At 35.0% G+C, this 20,306-nt stretch overlaps 1 protein-coding gene across 1 annotated transcript; it reads left to right on the top strand.

Moving 5' to 3' along the window:
* The first annotated feature begins 1,298 nt into the window (after window positions 1-1,298).
* On the top strand, window positions 1,299-19,509 carry LOC147394569 (isoprenylcysteine alpha-carbonyl methylesterase ICME-like). Its single transcript, XM_086453540.1, has 11 exons — window positions 1,299-1,899; window positions 7,122-7,198; window positions 7,409-7,478; window positions 7,594-7,674; window positions 8,040-8,114; window positions 13,532-13,633; window positions 13,713-13,853; window positions 14,602-14,667; window positions 14,742-14,885; window positions 18,192-18,282; window positions 19,029-19,509. Exons 1-11 carry the CDS (start codon window positions 1,379-1,381, stop codon window positions 19,188-19,190), a joined length of 1,530 nt encoding a protein of 509 aa, XP_086309666.1. The 5' UTR covers window positions 1,299-1,378; the 3' UTR covers window positions 19,191-19,509.
* Window positions 19,510-20,306: the final 797 nt, after the last annotated feature.

Here is a 20,306-nt window from a genome sequence, read left to right as displayed (position 1 = left end):
TAGCTTGTTCAATGGATCAGATCTGAAATCCCAATCTTTCTTAAATATGAATCGAGGATTTCTGTCATAGTTGTTTTGCATCAATAGTTAGTAGGTGATTGGCCAGCCCGCCTTTCACCTCTACACCCGAAGTGACTCCTTCCTTTGGGTTATGTTGACCATATTGTTTTGATCGAGAATGTTAGAATTTTGGAGATAAGTCCTTTTGTACATGTGATTGTGACATTTTTTTTGGGGGACAAAATGGCGGTGATGTTACATCGAAGGGACATTATATCTCGTTTACGTGTCTACGTAGGGTAGCTAATGCCCCTAACGGCCATGTTCTTCAATAAAAGCTAATGGTTGGCTGTTTGAGTTGCATGCAACTCCTTTCATTTTTCTTTCTTTGGAGGACTTCCCATTTTCTTCTCCTTTCATGGTGTAAGCTCCGTCGTTCCAGAGATGTCTTCCTCCATGGCCTCTTCTAGAGATGGAGTTTTGGCTTTTTAGCTCAATCTGATCTACGAGCACCCTGACGGAACGGAATTTCATTAAGAAGCCGTTTGTAGTTCCTTTAAGGGGAGAAGACGCACACCTCGCGGTGCCTGAGAGCCGTGGCTACATCAAGTTGTAATCTAATAAAATGTGGGAAAATAGGTAAATTACATTATATTTTATTTAAGAATAATGCTGAAGTGGCTTTAAGATTGTACCTCACATCATACAACCTGATGTGAAAGTGTATGAGAATCATAGATGTTTTCTCGAGATACAAGTGAAAAAGCATCTATGGTTCCTATCCTCTTTCACGTCAAGAGTTCCAATCTTGAGGTCACTCTAACACGACTCTTTATTTTAATATATGAAGTTTATTTAGATTTTATATATCAAATCGTATTTTATCCAATTGTAATTAGATCGGATTAGGATAATAAATATTGGGATTCGATAATAACCCGATCCGAGTACTACTCATTTTTGTTTTGTATGTCCATGAAAGGGTAGAGTTGGTAGATCAATTATAATCAAAATCAAGAACCAAGCTGATTTTAACATAACAGGTCCATCAAAAGAGTGGACCAATCATAAATAAGTAAATGATCTACCCAAAAAATGGCAAAATGATAATATGAAGTAAGTTAACGTTACCCAACTCTAATAATACAGGATATTAACCCAAGAAGAGAAAAAAGCCTTCAATTCCAACAACCAACAACTAACAACCAACAAGTCCAAGAAAATAAGATACCCATGATGACGTATGTGTGTATACATACATCACATATGTATGTATGTATGTATGTATGATGATGGATACATTCCATCCAATCATAGTTTAGATTCTTCAAAATCAACCAGTTATGTGATGTCAGATGTTGTCTTAATTCCTTAAACAATGATCTCTTCTTCTTCTTCTTCATCTCCAATTCTCAATCTCACCATCAGATCCACCCAACATCAAACCCTAACAACACAAATTTCTTCTAAACAAATCTCAATTTCACAAACACAAACAAAAGCAACAACAATGAAATCTCCAATCCTTCCCATCTCTCTCCCTCCTTCTTCATCCTCATCTCAAACTACAACATCAACATCAATGTTGTTAAATGGAGATTTAGATGATCTACAACAATCTCATGTTCTTCTCATCCCAACTTCATCGTCTTCTTCATCTTCATTATCATCTTATGAAGATGAGAAGGTCATTGAGAAAAAACCCTTTTTTTCTAGGGCTTTTAGTTATACTAGATTCACTAACCTCACCAAAAACCAGAAGAGACGACGCAGAGTTCCTAGTGATGCCCATCTTTCTTCTCATACCCTCCAAAAGTCTCTTTCAAGGGATGTAGGATACATCACTGCCGAGACCAATTTCATTACTCGTCTTGGGTCCAAGCTGTTGCGGTGTCTCGGGTACTATATTCTATTTTCTGCTTTTGTTTCTTCAATTTTGATACTCATATTGGGCATTTTGATTGGTTCAATTTTGATACTCAATTCATATTTTATTGTTGTTTGAATGAATTATCTAAGGTGTTCGATCTGCATTTGATCAATTTGGAGAAGATTTTTTTATTTTTTTTTGATATCCATATTGGCACTTTGATTGGTTGAGTTAATATAATTTTTGGTCGGAATATTTGGGTTGCTTCAAAATTCTATTATAATTGTTGTTTGAATGCATTATTTTAGGTGTTCGATATGTTTGATCGATTTGGAGAATAATCTTGTTTATTGGCATTTTGATTGGTTTGGGTTAACAGAATTTTTGTTTAGTATCTTTGGGTTGTTTCAATTATTTAACAAAATAGTTGTTTGAACGCATTTTTTAAGGAGTTCAATGTATTTGATAGATTGGGAGAAGAATCTTGTTAAAAGGAAAATGGGTAGGGGAGAATTTACAATTGCGGGTGTGGAAAACAAAGTTGCAATCGAATTAGCGATTCATGGTTGTTGTTAGTTTGTTCCATTTGGCTTGTACCTTCTCCATTGACTTGAGTGTACACGGAATAAGTGTCATGTTGTGTACATCTCCCTTTTAGTCGTTGTTAGAATTAATAATCAGATGAATCACCCTTCCATCCAGTCTTGCCCACTACTAATAACACGACGGTACCATGTGAATTTCAGTTTTGGAACTTGATGGAGAACTTGCATGTTGTGCAAGTATCAATGAATGGTTTTTATATGTTTAGTATTTTTTGTTTTTGGCTCATAAGCATTAAGAAGTTTGACGGAAGGCAGGCTGGCAGGGCATGTGGTGGATCCTTCAATTTGTGAAGTATTCATCTTTAGTTTGCAGACGACAAATTTTCTCATGAAATTTTACATTTGAGAATGCTTCTTAAATGATTTGAGGAAATTTGGGGCAAGCGAGAAGTTGAACGTGATCTTGGTATCACATATTGTGAAGCAACTAGTTTGGGTGGGTTGGGTTTTGCAAGATGGAGTCTGATAATAAGTAAGGGTGTGCTTGGAAGCTGTAGTTATTTGGATTTGGAGTTGGAGTGGGAGTTGGTTGGAGTTGGAGTTCATTCTAACTCCTTAAATGAACTCTAATGTTTGGTTTCCTATAGGAATTCAGTTGATGAATTGTTCGTATTTGACCGAGATCTGATAGGACTCCTCTATTACTTGGAAATTATTGCATAGTCAATAAAATTCAATCGAGTCAACTGGGTTTTATCTATTTTGATAAAATAATTAATTTTTGGTAACGTAAATTTTTTTTTTTTTATGATGAAATATATTTTAATCTAGGGCTTAAAATGGGTCAGGTTCGGACCAAAGCTGAGTATATCCATAATCAGATCTGAATTTTTATTTGGATCCGGATATGTATCCGAATCCGACTCGGATCTTATCAGCTAAAACCATATCCGAACCATGTTGATCACACTAAATCCGGATTTGGATTCAACCTGACCAATTTACTTGATTCAGGTCAAGATAATTTTGAATTGTTCAACATTTTTTATATTTGCTATATTATTCTATTTTACTATTATAATTTATTTATTTTATAAGAATTCATGTTATATTGAAGTAGTAGATAAAAGATAGTTTGACAAGTAAAAAAATAAATTTCAAAGCAATATATCACTCGTATATAGGGATGGATCTGTATTAGAACCGGATCCGACTCAGGGTAAGGGACATCAACCCATATTTGACCCATATTTTTATTTGGATTGATTCCAAAGGTCCAAGCCTGCTAAATTCAGATTCGGATCACTCAAATTTCAGATAAAATTGGACCCATTTTATGCCCTATTCTAATCACCTTATTTTATTAAAAAAATTATAATTATTTAAATAGGAATCTAGATTATAAATAATGTAAAGTGAGTTGAATGATTTATATACAACTAGATTGTTGGGATTAAAGATTTGTGTATAGAGTTGTAAATCCTACGCACATAGGTGGGAATTGTAACTCTTTTAAAAATGAGAGTTGAGGACCTTCTTGGAGTTGCAACTCCATGGAATTGGTGAACAAACAATCAATTAGAATTTTAAGGTGGGAGTTGTAACTCCAACTGCCACCAACTACCATTTCCAAACACACCCTAAATTAATTGTGGACTCTGCATTTCCCTAAAACTATAGTCTGTTTGGGTTTGGGGCTATGGAGTCCCTCAGTCATAATGTTTCTACTTTCTAGGTAAAGCCTAATAGGTAGTTCTGCAAAAATGATAGCATATCTGGCTTGAGCTTTATTGCAGGATGCTTCAATTCAACGTACGATTCCACTTTGGAACCTCACCACTAGGCGTACTTCGCTCTTCTATTTCTTAATGCCTGGCAACCTCTACAATAACTTTGTCCAACTCATCTTGAAAGACGTTCTTTTATGAATTGTAATTTTTCCCCATATCTGGTTAAATATTTGAGGATGTAGTGACATCCCCTCCATCCTCTTAATTTTTGCTTTGTCTTCGGACTTATGGTTGGATAGTGTATGGTGTTATTCAATGATTTGTTGCCATGGTGTGAGTTATGGAAACTAAGTTTGTTTGCACATTGCATGGGAGTTATCTTCTCTTACCTTGTGTGGATGACATTCTTAATGTTTTTGTAGCATCACCTTATGTTTAAATGGGTCCAGCACTGGTGTGGTAAGAAGTCGGTCGTATTGATGGCTTTTTGTAGTGCTAACATTGTATTGTCACTTAAGAACATGGAAGCCATTTTTGAACATTGTCTCAAATTTTTTTTTTTTTTGCTTTAACATGCCTTCATTTTTTTTTTCTATTTTTGGAAGGTAATACCTTCATTTCTCTTATCCCTATAATCTAAGATTGGAAGCATTGCTTTAGGCTGAGTAGTTTGGTGGGCAATCTTTATGAAATCATAGGTAAAACTTTGACTGCTGTAATCTCTGACTCTTCCCTTTGGAAAAGAGGAATTTGATTAGAATTAGACAAATTATGATGAAAATCTTGTGGCCAATGAATGCATTGATTCAAAGATTTAATCATGGATTTTGGTTTTTATTTGTAAAATCAATATGGATAAACCTTATGATCATGTTATTGAGGACTTTTGGATAATTTACTTGGAATATTGTGTTTCGAGTTGAAGTGGAAAAGGGGTGAATACTATGTTTCAGTCTTAGTGAGTGGTATCTTTTGAGGAACTCTAGGGGTTTGAAGTGGGGAGATCCCTCGTCTCCCTTCCTATTTAGTATTGAGTTGGAACCTTTGGGGAGGATGGTTTGAGTCGGGTTCATTGGAAGTTATTGAGATGGGGAGAGTGCATAGACATCTCCCATATACAATTTGTTGGTGACATATTTCTCTTTATCGAGTCTTTCATAGATCACTTCAGATTCTTGGGGTGACTCTTTTGTTGATTTGAGATTGTTTTGGTTAAGCATCAATATGAGGAAAACCATAATACTAGAATGGGTAAGGTCGATTGTATTGATAATTATTTAGAAATCCTTGGTTGTAGTATTGATTTTCTTCCTTGGAAATATTTGGGTTTTCCTCTTAGGACACAATATAAGTCTGAGGAGACGTGGGATCTTGTCATTGAGAGGTTCGAAAGGAGTCATTCTTCTTGGAATAAGTTATTAGAGTGGGTAAGGTCAATAGTATTGATAGTGGAAAACTGTACTTATTAGAGTTGGTAAGGTCGACGGTGTTGATAGTTATGCAAATATTTGTTGTGGTATCAACTTTCTTCCTTCGAAGTATTTAGATTTTCCTCTAGGACACAATTTAAGTCTAAGATCTTGTCACTGAAAGGTTCAGAATGAGACTTATTATTGGAAAAGGGGCTGAGAAATGCTCATGAGAAGTACTTTATCCAGACTTCCCATTTACTATATATCCATTTTCTCTATGTAGATTGGGATTGTCAAGAAATTGGAGCAGCAGTTGGACTTTCTTTGGAATGATCAAGAAAATACCTTAAAATATCACTTAGTGAACTGGCAAGTGGTTTGCTCTCCTAGGTAAGGAGTAATTTGGGGATCGAGTGTAGATTCATAAATTTTTGTTCAGACTTAGGAGTTGAAACATCTAATTTTTGAAGAGGAGTCATAGTTACTGGGAAGATATGTGGTGCATCGGTCCGCTCCTAGAATAAGACTTCAATCTTTTTTCCCCACTTTCTTCTAGGAAAGATTAACTTAATTATTTGATTATTATCTCACCTTGAAGGTACCCTAATACCCCACCAAGAAAGTGTTGAGTGTTGCGTATCGTGCCTCCGTTCCTGGGTGTTACGTGCTCATGTTACGTACCCTTGTTTAGCCTGTGACCCTCTTATATTCATAGTTGCACCTTTTCCCAATTGATCAGTCTTTTGGGGTTAAATTGTTTGTCAACAAATGGTACTAGATGTTGGGGGCTAGAGTTGGAGTGGTCTATTCTCGATTAGATCCTTTATATTCCACCACGTGATCACATTGTCTCTGATTTCTGAGCATCCATTGCATGGGGTCCCAAAGTACTGTTTAAAGTTTTTTGTTTTTTTGTTGCATTATCTTAATTGTTGATCACTTAATTACCTGAGATTGGATGATGTTTGATTTCTGTTATGTGTGAAGGTAATGGTGAATATATAAATCATCCTCTAGATATCTGAAGTCACTTTCCAACTTGATTAGCTATCTGTACTAAGTTTGGTGGTCGACTTTTTCTGTAGGCTTAACTCACCTTTCTCTTCCTGTAGGGTGCCTCCAAGGGCGATTTCTTCGTTTTATGATCCTTTGGAAGATTTTGAAAGAAAGAAATAGGATGTTTTTTTTATAGGAAGGAACCATGTGTTCAAGATCATTCTGGGTCCTCTATAAAACATTTATTTTTCTCAAATAAAAAATAAGACAAAAAATGTCATTCCCTTGGTGTTGTTTCTAGTGGAGGGGTTAAAATTAGGATACATAGTAAAGGGATTTGTTTTCCTGAGAAGTTTTCGCCTCTTCCAAAGAAAATTTGTCAGTTAGCGCATATATTACTTAATTTGATGCATACGCCCATATACAGATAGAAAAAAGTGCACATACATCCACATGAAAATATAACTTGCAGAATAAATTTTGTCAATGTATTTTGCCATGAACTTGAAATCAATTATATTATTTGTAGTGATTCTTCTATTCTTTCTGATCATTTATTTTAATTCAGGTTAGGTTACGGATTTATCACAAGATTTCTTGCCCTCGGGTGTTATTCCATACTAATTATGCCTGGTTTTCTTCAAGGTGCGTGCTTTTGTGTAGATCTGTTGCACAAAATGTTTTTGATGCATTGACGTCTGATTGATTACTTGCAGCTTTTTCAATCTCTATGTTTGGATATTGATAATGCTCTTTGAATAAACATTATATACTTCGTAGTTCTCATAACTGTATAATTCAGTCATGTATGTCCAGTTTTTGAGAAGCATGACTAATTTGTTAATCTGTTTGCAGTTGCATATTACTATTACACTTCAGGTCAAATCCGGAGAAATATAGTTTATGGAGATCAACCAAGAAATAGGTACCAAATTCTGGATTCAGGTTATATTTGTATTGTTTATGCAGTGAACCAGCACAGCCATTTTATTTTCATGGGTTCTTTGGCAAAGATAGCTGATGAAGTTGTGATTCTGCAGGCTCGATCTGTATTTACCTGTAAATAGTGACGGGCCAAAGCCAGTTATAGCATTAATAACTGGTGGAGCTTGGGTAATTGGGTGAGCATTTAAGCTTGTAATTTATATTAAAAAATTGCAGAATTGTTTTAAGCTGATGTAGAAATAGATTTTAAATGCGGGAGAGTTGATTGAGATGCTTTGGTCATCTGCAAACCAAAAAGGATGGGATAGTTTCAATTTAAATGTAACAAAACTAAATACATAATGGACGAGTAATACCATAAAGCAAGATATGAAGCCTTATCCCTAATAGCCATGTACCCAATATGAAGGTTAGTATGAATCTTCACCTTGTCGTATGTTTAAAGTGTTGGTTGGTAAGATTTGGTTAAATAAATACCCTCTTGCTTCATCTGAAGCTATTTACTTCTCTTAAAGTTCATTTGGGCGTTTTGTTGGTGCAGGTACAAAGCATGGGGTGCTCTTTTAGGTCAACATTTATCAGAAAGAGATTTCATAGTAGCATGCATTGATTATAGGTAATCTCTCTTACTTTAGTAATGTCATGTTGTAGTACATCATGCATTTGTGTGTACCTTTGTACATACAATCTATGTTGCACACCCCAATTTTGTGTAGTTGTTGGAGACATTGGAATACTGGTGCTTGTGTAACAGTCTCCATGTTAAATCTATTCCGGAAAGGACTACAGTTCCATTTTCTAACCAGTTCATTCGTCAAAACTTAGCTTATGCTATGAATAGCATAGCTACCTATTGAACTATGTGACAAAGATGCTGAACTTGTATCAGTGTCCAACATCAGTACAAAGTGTCAAACAGACTGTCCTCACATACCTAGGGTGTGTTTGATAAGCGAAAGTTAGCAACTCCCGCAAGTTGCCAAAGATTGTGTGTTTGGAAAGCTCAATTCATGAGAGTTGTCAACTCACCAACTCTCCAACTTCCTAAAATTGAAGCATTTCAACTTTCACCCTAAGAGGTGAAAGTTAGGAATTCTCGCTCTCATCCCCTTTTTTTTTTCATTTTATTTATTATTATGATAATATGAAAATAAAATAAATAATATTAAATTAAAAACTAAATAATAATAATAATAATAATAATAGTAATAGTAATAATAAAAATAATATTATAACAACAACAACAATAATAAAAAAATAAAAATTATAATAATACCTGTATTGTTATAAAATAAATAATAATAACTTAAAAAATAAATAATAATAATATTAGTAATAATAATAAAATTTATATTACTATTTTATTATAGTAATGAGAAAAGAAAAGATAATAAAAATAATTATTAATAATAAAATAAAGAATTATAATAAATAAATAATTATAATATTAATAAAACTAAAACTAATTAATGATTGTAAAACCTATATTATTATTTTATTATAGTAATAAGAAAACAAAAGATAATAAAAGTAAATTAATAAAATAATAATAATAATAACAATAAAACCTATATTACTAAATTTTGGTTACTATGAGAAAAAAATTGATAATTGAAAAATAAAATAATATTAAATAATTAAAATTAAAATTTGAAAAAAAAAAAAAAAAAAGAATTTATCTTCAACCTCAAGTAGGAAGTTGGATTTTTAACAAAAGTGTCTTCCTATCTTCCAATGGAGTTGGAGATCTATATAACTCCTACGTGAATTCTTATAAGTAGCCAAACATAAAAGTTATAATTAACATTCATTGTCAACTTTCAAAAGTTGAACTTCTGAGAGTTGAATAGTTGAATGTCCAACTCTCATGGTGAATTCTCACTTATCAAACAGACCACCAATATGCCGACATGTCCTGTTTATTCCATATGTTGAGAAATATATTTTTATAAAAACTTATATAAAAAAAAAAAAATTTAATTACTTAATTTAGTATTTATACAATTTAGAATAATGTATTTAAACAAGCTGATGAACATTAAAAATCATGACCAATATATTTATAATAGCTTGAAAAGTCTACTTAATAAAACACAATGTTGAACCCTACTCCCTTTTTTCTTTATAAGTAAAAGCAATTTGAATAAAAGAGGGGTTGGGGATTTAATCTCGCTATGAATCTCAAGGAAAACTTTTAACTTCATTGTCTCTTCTCTTTATTTCCAAGATACTCTTGAAACTTTATTGTCTTTCCTCTTCTACCCCTTTTCCAAGAATACCTCTCCAACTTTGTTGTCTTTCCTCTATTACAGTACTACCTCTTTTCCAGTTATACTCCTCCAACTTTAATACCTTCCCCCAAAGAGGATGACCATGCCGGTAAGCACGGACAAACTCCAATATATGAATAAAGTAACAATGTCTAAAATCTCATCTCGAGACAGTCTGTTCTGGGTAAAACCAAGACTATCTTGACTAGACAATTGAGTCATTCTGATTTCCGAGAATATCTCGAAACATTCAACCTTTTGCTATCAATGTTTCGTTTGGTGTTGGCTAAGACATTCATGTTAATAAACTTTCTATGACGTATATGAAGATTTTCATAAGAGTGTGTCAGCTTGTATCAGACTCATCACATGTGCAACATGAAAAATTCTTGGAAAAGGGAATGACTATATGACATAGCTATTTAAAGACATTTGATGAGGTATTTAAGGTTTTATGCCAATCTTTATCCAAAGACTTTAAATTATAGATCTTTGTTCTATGGGTTACATTTTTGATTTCTTAAGCCCTCAGTTGTACAGTTGGTTTGAGTGACTATTTGGAGTTTGGTGGGTAAAATGGGTTATGTTCTTTACTAATTCTTCTTCTTGGGACATGGGGCCCATTGGTTTTCTTCAAGAGCTCAAGAGGGTTAAGGCAGAGGGACTTTCTATCTCCATTTCTCTTAGATATCATGTATCAAATCATTGGTTAAGTTGGTAAGAGGTCGATGAAATACCGACCAAAAAAAAAAGAGGGTGATGAAAAGGGGAAAAGGTGTTGGATTTGTTGCTAATGTTGGAAGCCAAATGGTGTATCAATTCAAGTTTGCTGATGATACTGTGATTTTTATCAGATGCATCTCCCTCTCAACTTGTATTTCATAGAGGCATTTTTCACTATTTCGAGCTGGTCTCAGGTCTTACCATTAATCTCTCTAAGAGAATTGTCTTTGGGGTTGAGGTGTGCCTGATATTGCTGAGAGTAAGTGTCTTAGGGTGTGAGTTCCCTATATCCTATCTTGGTCTTCCTTTTGGAATTGCCTATAGGACTAGGGCCATTTGGGAACCTGTCATTGAAAGGAGTGTGTTGCAGACTTGGATCCTAGAAATCCAAGTATTTGTCAAAGGGTTGCAAGCTAGTCCTAATGAAGAACACGCTAGTGAGCATTCTTATGCATTTCATGTCCATTTTCTCCATCCCTAGAAGTTTTGAGAGGGTTTTAGATAAATTGGTCCGCGAGTTATTGTGGAAGGGCATGTATGGGAATCGCAGGTTTCACCTTGTTTGATGGAATCCGGTTTGTGCCCCAATAAAGGGAGGTGGTTTGGGAACCCGTATTACTCGTATGGACATCTCTTTGCTACAAAATGTTTATGGAGGTTTATTGAGGAGAATAGTTTGTGGAAGTGAGCAATTCAGTCGACATATGGATCTAAAAACCTATGATGGGAAAGTGGGCCAGTGTTTATTTCTTATTGTTGTAGTGTTTGGAGAGGAATTACCAATATCTTGCTCCCTTTCAGGAAGATGGCCTTCAAAGTTGGAAAGGATGATTGAGTTGGAATTTGCGATTATTATTGGTGTGGTGAGTACCCTCAAATCTCAATTTGGTGAGTTGTATGCTATTTCGGAAAAAGAATAATTCTGGTTCAGAACTTCCTGTTATGAACAAAGGATAGCTTTCAATGATTGAAAGGTTGACTCCTTGGGTAGCTTCCTTAGTCAAATTTCCGAGATCCTTCTCATTCTTTCAAATGAAGATGTTCGAGTGTGGACAAGAAACTGTAAGGGAACTTTATTGATAAAATCTGACTATCAATCTTTCTCATTCTTGCATAGGCCTTCTTAGTTCTTACACGGCCGCCTCAGTCATTGGGGCTCAATAGTCCATTCATAGGTGGCTTTTTCCATTTGGACCATTGAATTGAATATGGTTCTGACGGTGGATCATCTCATCTCTTGGGCTATCCCCATTGTGAATCTTTGTTCTTCTTGCAAAGCTTATTGCTCAATTGATTTTTATTCATTGTAGCTTTGCAATAGCCTTTTGGTATAATTCCACTCATCTTTTCTGCATTGAGTGGGTCTTTCCTAATTCAACTTTCCTGTTATTTCATATTTAGAGATCTCATCCTTTTAGATCACGTAAGAGAATCCTTTGCAGCTTCCTGTCATTTGCAATTTATTGGTGAATTAGGAAGCAGAGGAACAAGTGCGTGTTTTCTGAAATCATATCATTGTTCTACTGGTGTAGGCCCTATAAGGATTTCAGAGGATTCTTTTTAAAGACTTTTTGTTTAGGTGGGATTTTTCTTGTTGTGAAAGTCATAGTGGGTATTGTGTTTTTCTTGATTTCCGTGCTTTTGGATAGTTTTCTAACCTCCCAGTATTATTTTTCCTCTTTTTTCAATGAAAACTCTTTAGCTATCAAATATATATATATATATATATATAAAGCTTCTAACTTGAACGACTTTACCTTGGTCTTCTGTAAATCTTGTTGGGATGTCATTGGAAGAGGTTTTATGAGGGTTGTGCAAGAATTCCAGTATTGGGATTTTTTGGATTAGTTCCGAATTCCACTAGCCCTCTCATCTCCTTCATTTCAAACAAGGAAGGGCATATGATATCCCCAATTTAGACTGATTAATTTGGTGAGAAGTGTTAACAAGATTTTAGCTAAATCCTTCGCTTTCAAAGTCAGTATTGTTCTTCTCTTGATGATCTCCCCTGCAGAAGGGACGTTCAAAATAGAAAATGCATCTCTATTTAACAGACACAAATAGGTGTGTTGGTATTCCATACTGATAAAATTTCTGACATAGTGACTTGAGAAGCTTAACATGAAGATCCATTCCTACAAATATATTATTATATAATATTTTAGTTAGAATTTTTTTCTTCTTATAAATGAAATAATAAAATAAATATATGGAAAGTAAATGAAACATTCTTGTACACAAATAAAGTTGTCCGATTATTTTTCTTTTGTATTTACATCATACCAAATATTATGAAACCTCTAATATTGCAGAGAATTTATAGTAAGACGCAATTTGCATGTTGCACGTTTTTGCTTACAAGACAAGCAAACAACTGTTAGGGGTTAAGAAAATATATAATAGGACACTAGGAAATGAAAATTGTATGTAAAAGTATCCAATGCAATATATGGTACCTAAAAATTGAGATCTTATCACACAGACATATATGTTGAGAAAATTGAAGTATGAGTATCATTGTTTGTGTTTAACAACTTACTAACGTAATGCATGGGCCATGGAAAATCACCAGCCATCTTTAGTAATTATTTTTCTCGAAAAATCACCAAAACATAGGGTGACGCCGTCTTTAATGTCAGGATGTGTCAGATATGTAAGGTGTAATTACTTATATGACTTCATATAGAAAAATTGTGATTTGAATGATATGTAATGTACTAAACATTCACTACATATATGTTCTTAATTTTTGTTCTCTTTGGTATTCATTGATTCCTTTGATCTTGTTTTCATATAACAAGATTTTGCTTTTATAAATTTCATTCACCTACATATCCGAGTTATATATGAATTATTCCTGAACGGCTTGGATCACAGATTGATAAGAAAATTTTCCTTTATTAGTTACTATCCAGAGGCATTGGGTATTTTTTTAAATTACTAATTTTAGTTTTCCTATTCAATAACCACTCATATTGGCCTCTTAAGCATAACACGTATCTATCCTTATGTGAGCATTTTGTTGTTGGTATGGGCGCAGAAATTTCCCTCAAGCGACCATTAGTGAAATGGTGAAAGACGCTTCCCAAGGGATCTCTTTTCTATGCAAAAATATTGCTGAATATGGAGGTGACCCGAACAGGTACTAGATGTCTTTTCTGGCACATGACAGTTCACCTTAACTAGAGATGTCATTGTTTGATTCGTGCGTGTTTGTGTAGGATATATTTAATGGGGCAGTCAGCTGGTGCACACATTGCGGCTTGTGTCCTCGTGGAACAGGCAATCAAAGAATCTGTGGAAGTAGAGAGTAGTTCTTGGAGTGTCTCCCAGATAAAAGCTTATATTGGTTTATCTGGAGGGTAAATATTTCATGTTGTTCATATTAAGTATGTGTGAAACTTTCTTTGCTGAATATCCAATAAGAATTCTCTAGGGTTGCAACTTGGTCTGGTTCAAATCTAGAACCGAAGCAAACCGGAAGCTTTGGGGCTGGGTTAGTTCGGTTTGGAACAACTTGCGGTTTGGTTTTGGGTAAAGAAAATGGAGACTGATCAATTTGGTTTGGTTCTCAATTCAAGGCTTGTATAGAACCGAACCAAACCAAACTGAGAACCGAACCCCGTTATGAATTAGGAGATAGATTAATGACTTCTTTTTTATGGATAAATTAACGAATTTTTTTATGCATAGATTAATGATTTATTATATGAAATTTCATGTTTATTATTATTTTTCCATTAAAATGTGCTGCTTCCAAGTAGGTTGATAGGATATTGGCAACCCATGGAATCGAACCGAACCAAACCAACCTTAGCTCGGTTCGGTTCTGATTCTTATTCAGTGGAACCGATCTATGTTGGTTTGGTTCCTATTTGGCCACAAACTGAACCAAGTTGCCCCCTAGAATTCACTTGATCAGATGATCCTGGCCATCCAATATAGAAAACGATGCTTGTATTTTTACCCAGTAACCTGATAAACCAGGTGGATAGGATCATACCCAAGGAATGTCGTGCTTCTCTTTTCTAGGATTTTTTTTTTTTCTCTTCTCTTTGCAATAGTTGCACAATGATAGGGAAATATATTTATATTTTTTTCTTTCAACAGATACAACTTGTGTAACTTAGTTGATCACTTCCATGGACGTGGTCTGTACCGTTCTATGTTTCTCAGGTATCCATTATTTCTACTTTGTAGCTAGTCAGTCTTTTGCATCATATAATTGATCGATTAAACCGTCATTACAGCATGATGGAAGGGGAGCAATCCTTGGAACGCTTTTCTCCTGAAGTAAGGGTTCAGGATCCAAGCAATAAAAATGCAGTTTCGCTTTTGCCTCCAATCGTCCTTTTACATGGGGTTGCAGATTATTCAATACCATCAGATTCCAGGTGTGAGTCTTATCTGAAATGAACTACTAAGATTGTGAAATCACCCATTTTGTTGTTACCATTCATTTGAGTTTAGGAAGCGTGCTGTTTTTATATGCTTCCCATTTTGTTAACTCCTTTCTTTTTTGGAATAAGCCTTCTTGGGAATTTTGGTCTCCTACATTAATTTGGATAGTAGTGGGATATTATTTTAGAGGGGTGGATAATTTTGATAAACAGGTGAGAATTGTTCCAAATTTCGTTTTGGTAAGGAACCAAGGCGATATATTAGAGAGAGAGAGAGAGAGAGAGAGAGAGAGAGGGGGGGGGGGGGGGGGTTAGAATAAGTCTATATATGTCCTTTTTAGTCTTTTCCTCTACTATGATTATGTAATACCTTTTAAGCCTGATTATGGCTAATTAATGGATTAACCTTTTTTTTCTCCTAATTTCAATTTGGTATCAAAGCCTCTCTCTCTCTTTACCTCCATCGATCTTCCACTCCTTCTGCGACAAACCCATTGATTACTCTTCGTTAAAGCAACACACACACTCGTCTTCAATTCGTATCACCCCTACAGGGGTTCTTCGTCACGACACAACCCTATTGCATCATGCGATAGGGAGTTCATACCTGTTCAGAGCCTGTGATTAGCTGTGTTCACAACAATGATGCTGTTTGAGGATTACGACACCTATAGTGGCTTTGTCTAAGCCTTGTGACATCCATAGTGGATTTCTTCAAGCCTTGCGACTCTGAAAGCATGTTTTTTTCAACTCTTGCGATTACAGTCTGCCTTGTACGGCGTTGATAAGTGACTGTTTGAGCCCTGTGATCACAGCAGGTGTATGATTCTGGGCAGGCGACACCAGTAGGTGGCTGCTCTAGTTCGTGCGACACTTGTGGGTGGCCATCTGGGTTTCTTTATCACAGCAGGTGACTTCCTTGTCCTGTACAAAACAACAGATTACTGTTATAAGGCTTGAGATCATAGCAAGTGGCTGTTCTTTATCGTTTGATCATCGTCAGGGTCATATGAGGGTGGTGGCAGTTGTTTTGAACACCTACAAAGGCCTATGATTACAGCAAGGTGCTATTTGGGATCGTTCTACCAGTAGTATTACTCCTAGAGAGTCTACGCTTGCGAGATTGACTGCTCGGATAACCCACAACAGTGTTTAATTAGATTTCACGGGTGCTGTGGTCACTTTATCCTAGGGAGTTGTATCATCATCTTACTTGAACTCTCTTCCAACCATAGTATTCGGATTCTTCGATGGCTTCTGAGACATCCTCGTCCTCGATCACTGGTAATAGTAATGGATTGAGCGGTCCGCCTTCTCACTCAACCGACTTTCCAGGTATTTAGATTACTGCAATGAAATTAGATGGTCCTAATTATCTCCTCTGGGCACAATTAGTTGAAATGTTTATTGGTGGAAAAGGAAAGATCAGTTACCTCACAGGGGCAAACAAACAACCTTCACAGACCGACAACTCTTACTCCCATTGGTTTGCTAATGATTCTATGGTCCGTTCTTGGTTGGTTACTTTTATGCAACCACACATTGTGGCTGATTTTATGTTTTCCTCGACAGAAAAATAGATATGGGATTCCACAAAGAGCATTTGCTCGTAACGTCAGAACAACGTCAGGATTTTCAACTTGGAGTGTGAGTTGTTGTGGCTCAAGATCTTATTAGCTGACCTGTGTCTTCCTGTGCCAGTCCTATTCTTACTGTATTGCGATAACAAATCAGATATTAACATAGCGGCAAATCCAGTTCAACATGACAGAACAAAGTATATCAAAGTTGATCGTCATTTCATTAGAGAAAAGATTGTTTCTGGACAGATTTGTACTCCCTTTGTTCCTACATCTCAACAACTTGCTGATATTCTTACTAAGGTGTTAGTAAAATCATCTTTGAAGGTGCCCTGTCCAAGTTGGGCGTTGTTGACATTCACGTACCAACTTGAGGGGAAGTTTTAGAATAAGTCTATATATGTCCTTTTTAGTCTTTTCCTCTACTATGATTATGCAATACCTTTTAAGCCTGATTAGGGCTAATTAATGGATTAACATTTTTTTTCTCCTAATTTGAATTGGGGGTGTTTCCACTTGCATCACCGAATTTAAGTAATGCAAACCATGTTTTTATAGTATACCTGTCTTTTATGACATATAGTACACCTTTAGCTTATCTAAACAATTAAAAAGGAATAGAGGATAAATGTTATGAATATTTGTATATTTAGGTATTTAGATATGTTGATGTATCCCCATCACTAATTTCATCTTTTGTTTATAGGTCTTGTTCCATTTCCTGTGGATAGTTTATCTCTTTTAATCTTTTGCTCTATGTTGTATAAGGAATTTAGGGATGTTTTCTTTGAAGATATTCTTGTAAGGTGGGATAGGGTTTGTAATTTAGCATTGGAGTACTGTTTTCTTTGGGTTCCCCTTTTGGATAGGTTGCATCTGTTCCTAACCTGTTGTGTGGTCACCTCTACCCCGGTTCTCTTTTTTAATGAAATATATCTTTACCTATAAAAAGTAAAAAGGTCTCATTCCATTAACTTAGAGACATGGAATGAGACAGATTTGAAACCTTGTTGATGAGGGGCTTGGGTTGTAAGGTGAGTGATTACCGTCTGCTTATCTTGGTCTTCCATTGGGAACAAACTATCAATAGGAAGCGATAGTAGATGCAATTGGCATGGGGCCATCAATAGTAAGCAATTCAGATTCATATCGATTTTGAGAGTAATTGCATCTTAGAAGAGGGCTATCTTTAGTTTGATGAAATTTAATCAACAATTTCATTTTGTATAAATTTCAGTGGAAATAACTATTCATTTCGTGAAATACTCTTTCTTGAATAAAGTATTATAAAGTTTATCAATATAACAAAATTAAAATTTCTTATAAAAAGGTTTTGTAAATAATAATTAAGATAATAACATCCACTCATAAAAAAAATTTGCACTGAATGTTTCATTAGTATAAATGTATTATGATTAGTTATGTATTTATAATATTCATATCGACATATTCTAAGCATATTAGTATGTCCATATATTTGTTATATGTAACTCGAATGCTCTCAAGTCATTCTTTGGTTCATACGTGAGTATTGGTTGATGGATTACTGTTAAAACCCATGATTCTGATTGTTTTAAATGGGGCTCATTCATTCCCATCCATTTTTTGTAGGGTACATGTGGTCTTAATCATTGTAATAGTGACCTCTTGACATGGGACACGATCAAATTCTCATGGACTTGTCTCGTGATACTGACCAAAGAAATTATGCTTTCTGCAGTAAAATTTTTGCAGATGCTCTTCGGAGAGTTGGAGCTCAAGCTGAACTAATTTTATATGAAGGAAAAACCCACACAGATTTGTTTGTTCAGGTAAAATTTATTGCAAAAGTTCTTTCATCTTGCTTGAGGGCAATTTGAGTTGTTCTCTTTGTGTCAAGGACATGGTTTTTGTGTCAAACAATTAGGCGCTGTGTCTATGTCCATGCCCATGCCCATGTCTATGTTCTGAACTAGAGAGAAAGAATGATACTTGGCTTCCAAAACTAGAAGGTAAATGCCCATGTTTATGTCCCAGATCTCGGGAATCTCAGGAAACGAAAGAAAAAAAAAAAGAAAAACTCCACTTCTTGTACTCATGTTGTATCGATATCTTTAGAGAGCTGCTATTGACACCCCAACTCTTACTTATTACACTCTAATTTCTTAAATTATTTATCACACCCTAATTAAAAACACACTTCAAACATTACCTAGGTTTGGCTGAAATTCTAATCTCAACATTACAATGCTCGTTCAGACATTTTCAGAAGTTGTTTACAATTATGATTAGGCTCATATAAAATCCTAAACACATAAAATAGAAATGTAGCAAAAAAATAAATAAAAAAATGAGAGAGCTTCTGTTGACACCCCAACTTTTACTTATTTTCTGCCATTCACTTATTTTCTTTATTTTTAATTGGGGTGTAATAAGTAAAGTTGGGGTGCCAAATACAGCTCTCTATCTTTATTTGTCTATATTAACTCATAAATGAACACTGAAATGTAGATGTCCTCACACAGCTGCACAAGCTGCACAAGCTAAGCCATTTTCTATACTCCATGTGAAAATGCAGGATCCATTTAGAGGTGGTGAGTCTGAACTTATCAATGATATAGTTTCTTTCATCTATGCTGGTGATCCGGTGGCCCTTGCCAAAGTTGTGGTGGCCCCTCCTGCAAGGCGTCTTGTTCCAGAATTCATGTTGAAGTTGGCTGGTAAAGTCAGCCCCTTCTAAGCATTTTCAAAGTTCCAAGGTTCTTCATTGGTAACGTTACGTCTTGTATGCATATATATATATGCAAAGGGCACGGACGCAACAAGGCATTGATATTTAAAATTGAAGTATTTGGGCGACATGGGTTGTATTCCAATCTTGTCATTTTGTAAATACTGTGACCCAAAAAGTTCAATTTTTTAGGTATTTTCGACTTTTCTTGTTTTTCTTTTTTGTTGTTTACCTAATTAGTTTACTGTAGTCCCATTTATTAACAGATTTGTAAGAAAATATGAAATACTGTGCTCATGGGTGTTATTCTTTAAAGTAATTTTCGCTATTGGTTGTGTGGGTGCACTTAGTAACTAGTTAGGAACTTCCAATTTTTTGATGGTCATTGCTCAAAAATTCGTTCTATTTAATCTTATTTGAAACTTCCAACATATTGTTGGAAATGGATAGGGTTTGGATGAGATTGGCTCCAAATTAGTGCTGATTCAATGAGAAATTTATTAGATATCAACCTGATTGGATCTGTCTCATTTTTATGTTCCGATCCAATCTGATCTGAAGAAATCAAAAATTTTGAGTCAGTCCTAATTCAATTTGATTCATTTTAATAAAAATCATATATATATATATATATAGGAAAATGTTCGGTATCCAACCATTTACCCAACAATTTGCCCAACATGTTTTGTCTTACATGGGTTAGAAGTTTTGGAATGGGCTGATTTTTGGTGAGGATGATCTCTAACTGTAGAGATCAAAATCGTGGACCATCCATTTTTTGTAAACCATTTGTGATGGGGTTAGAAGTTTTGGAATAAGCTGATTTTTGGTGAGGATGATCTCTATACAAAAAATCAACCTATTCTAAAACTTCTAACCCATGTGGGACAAAACATGTTGGGTAAATGGTTGGGTGTCGAACGGGACCTATATATATATATATCTATGGTAGTGTTCAATGGCAAACTTTTTGGCAAAACGTTTTTCAAAACATGAGTTAGAAGTTTTGAAATGGGCTGATTTTTTGTGAGGATGATATCTACGGTGAGGAGATCATCATCATAAAAAATCAGCCCATTCCAAAACTTCTAACCCCATCAAAAATAGTTTATAAAAAATGGACAG

Source organism: Akebia trifoliata, chromosome 9, assembly GCF_017979445.1.
Source record: "Akebia trifoliata isolate Shusen 1 chromosome 9, ASM1797944v1, whole genome shotgun sequence".
Classification (NCBI taxonomy): domain Eukaryota; kingdom Viridiplantae; phylum Streptophyta; class Magnoliopsida; order Ranunculales; family Lardizabalaceae; genus Akebia; species Akebia trifoliata.
This window is presented reverse-complemented; position numbering and strand designations above follow the sequence as displayed.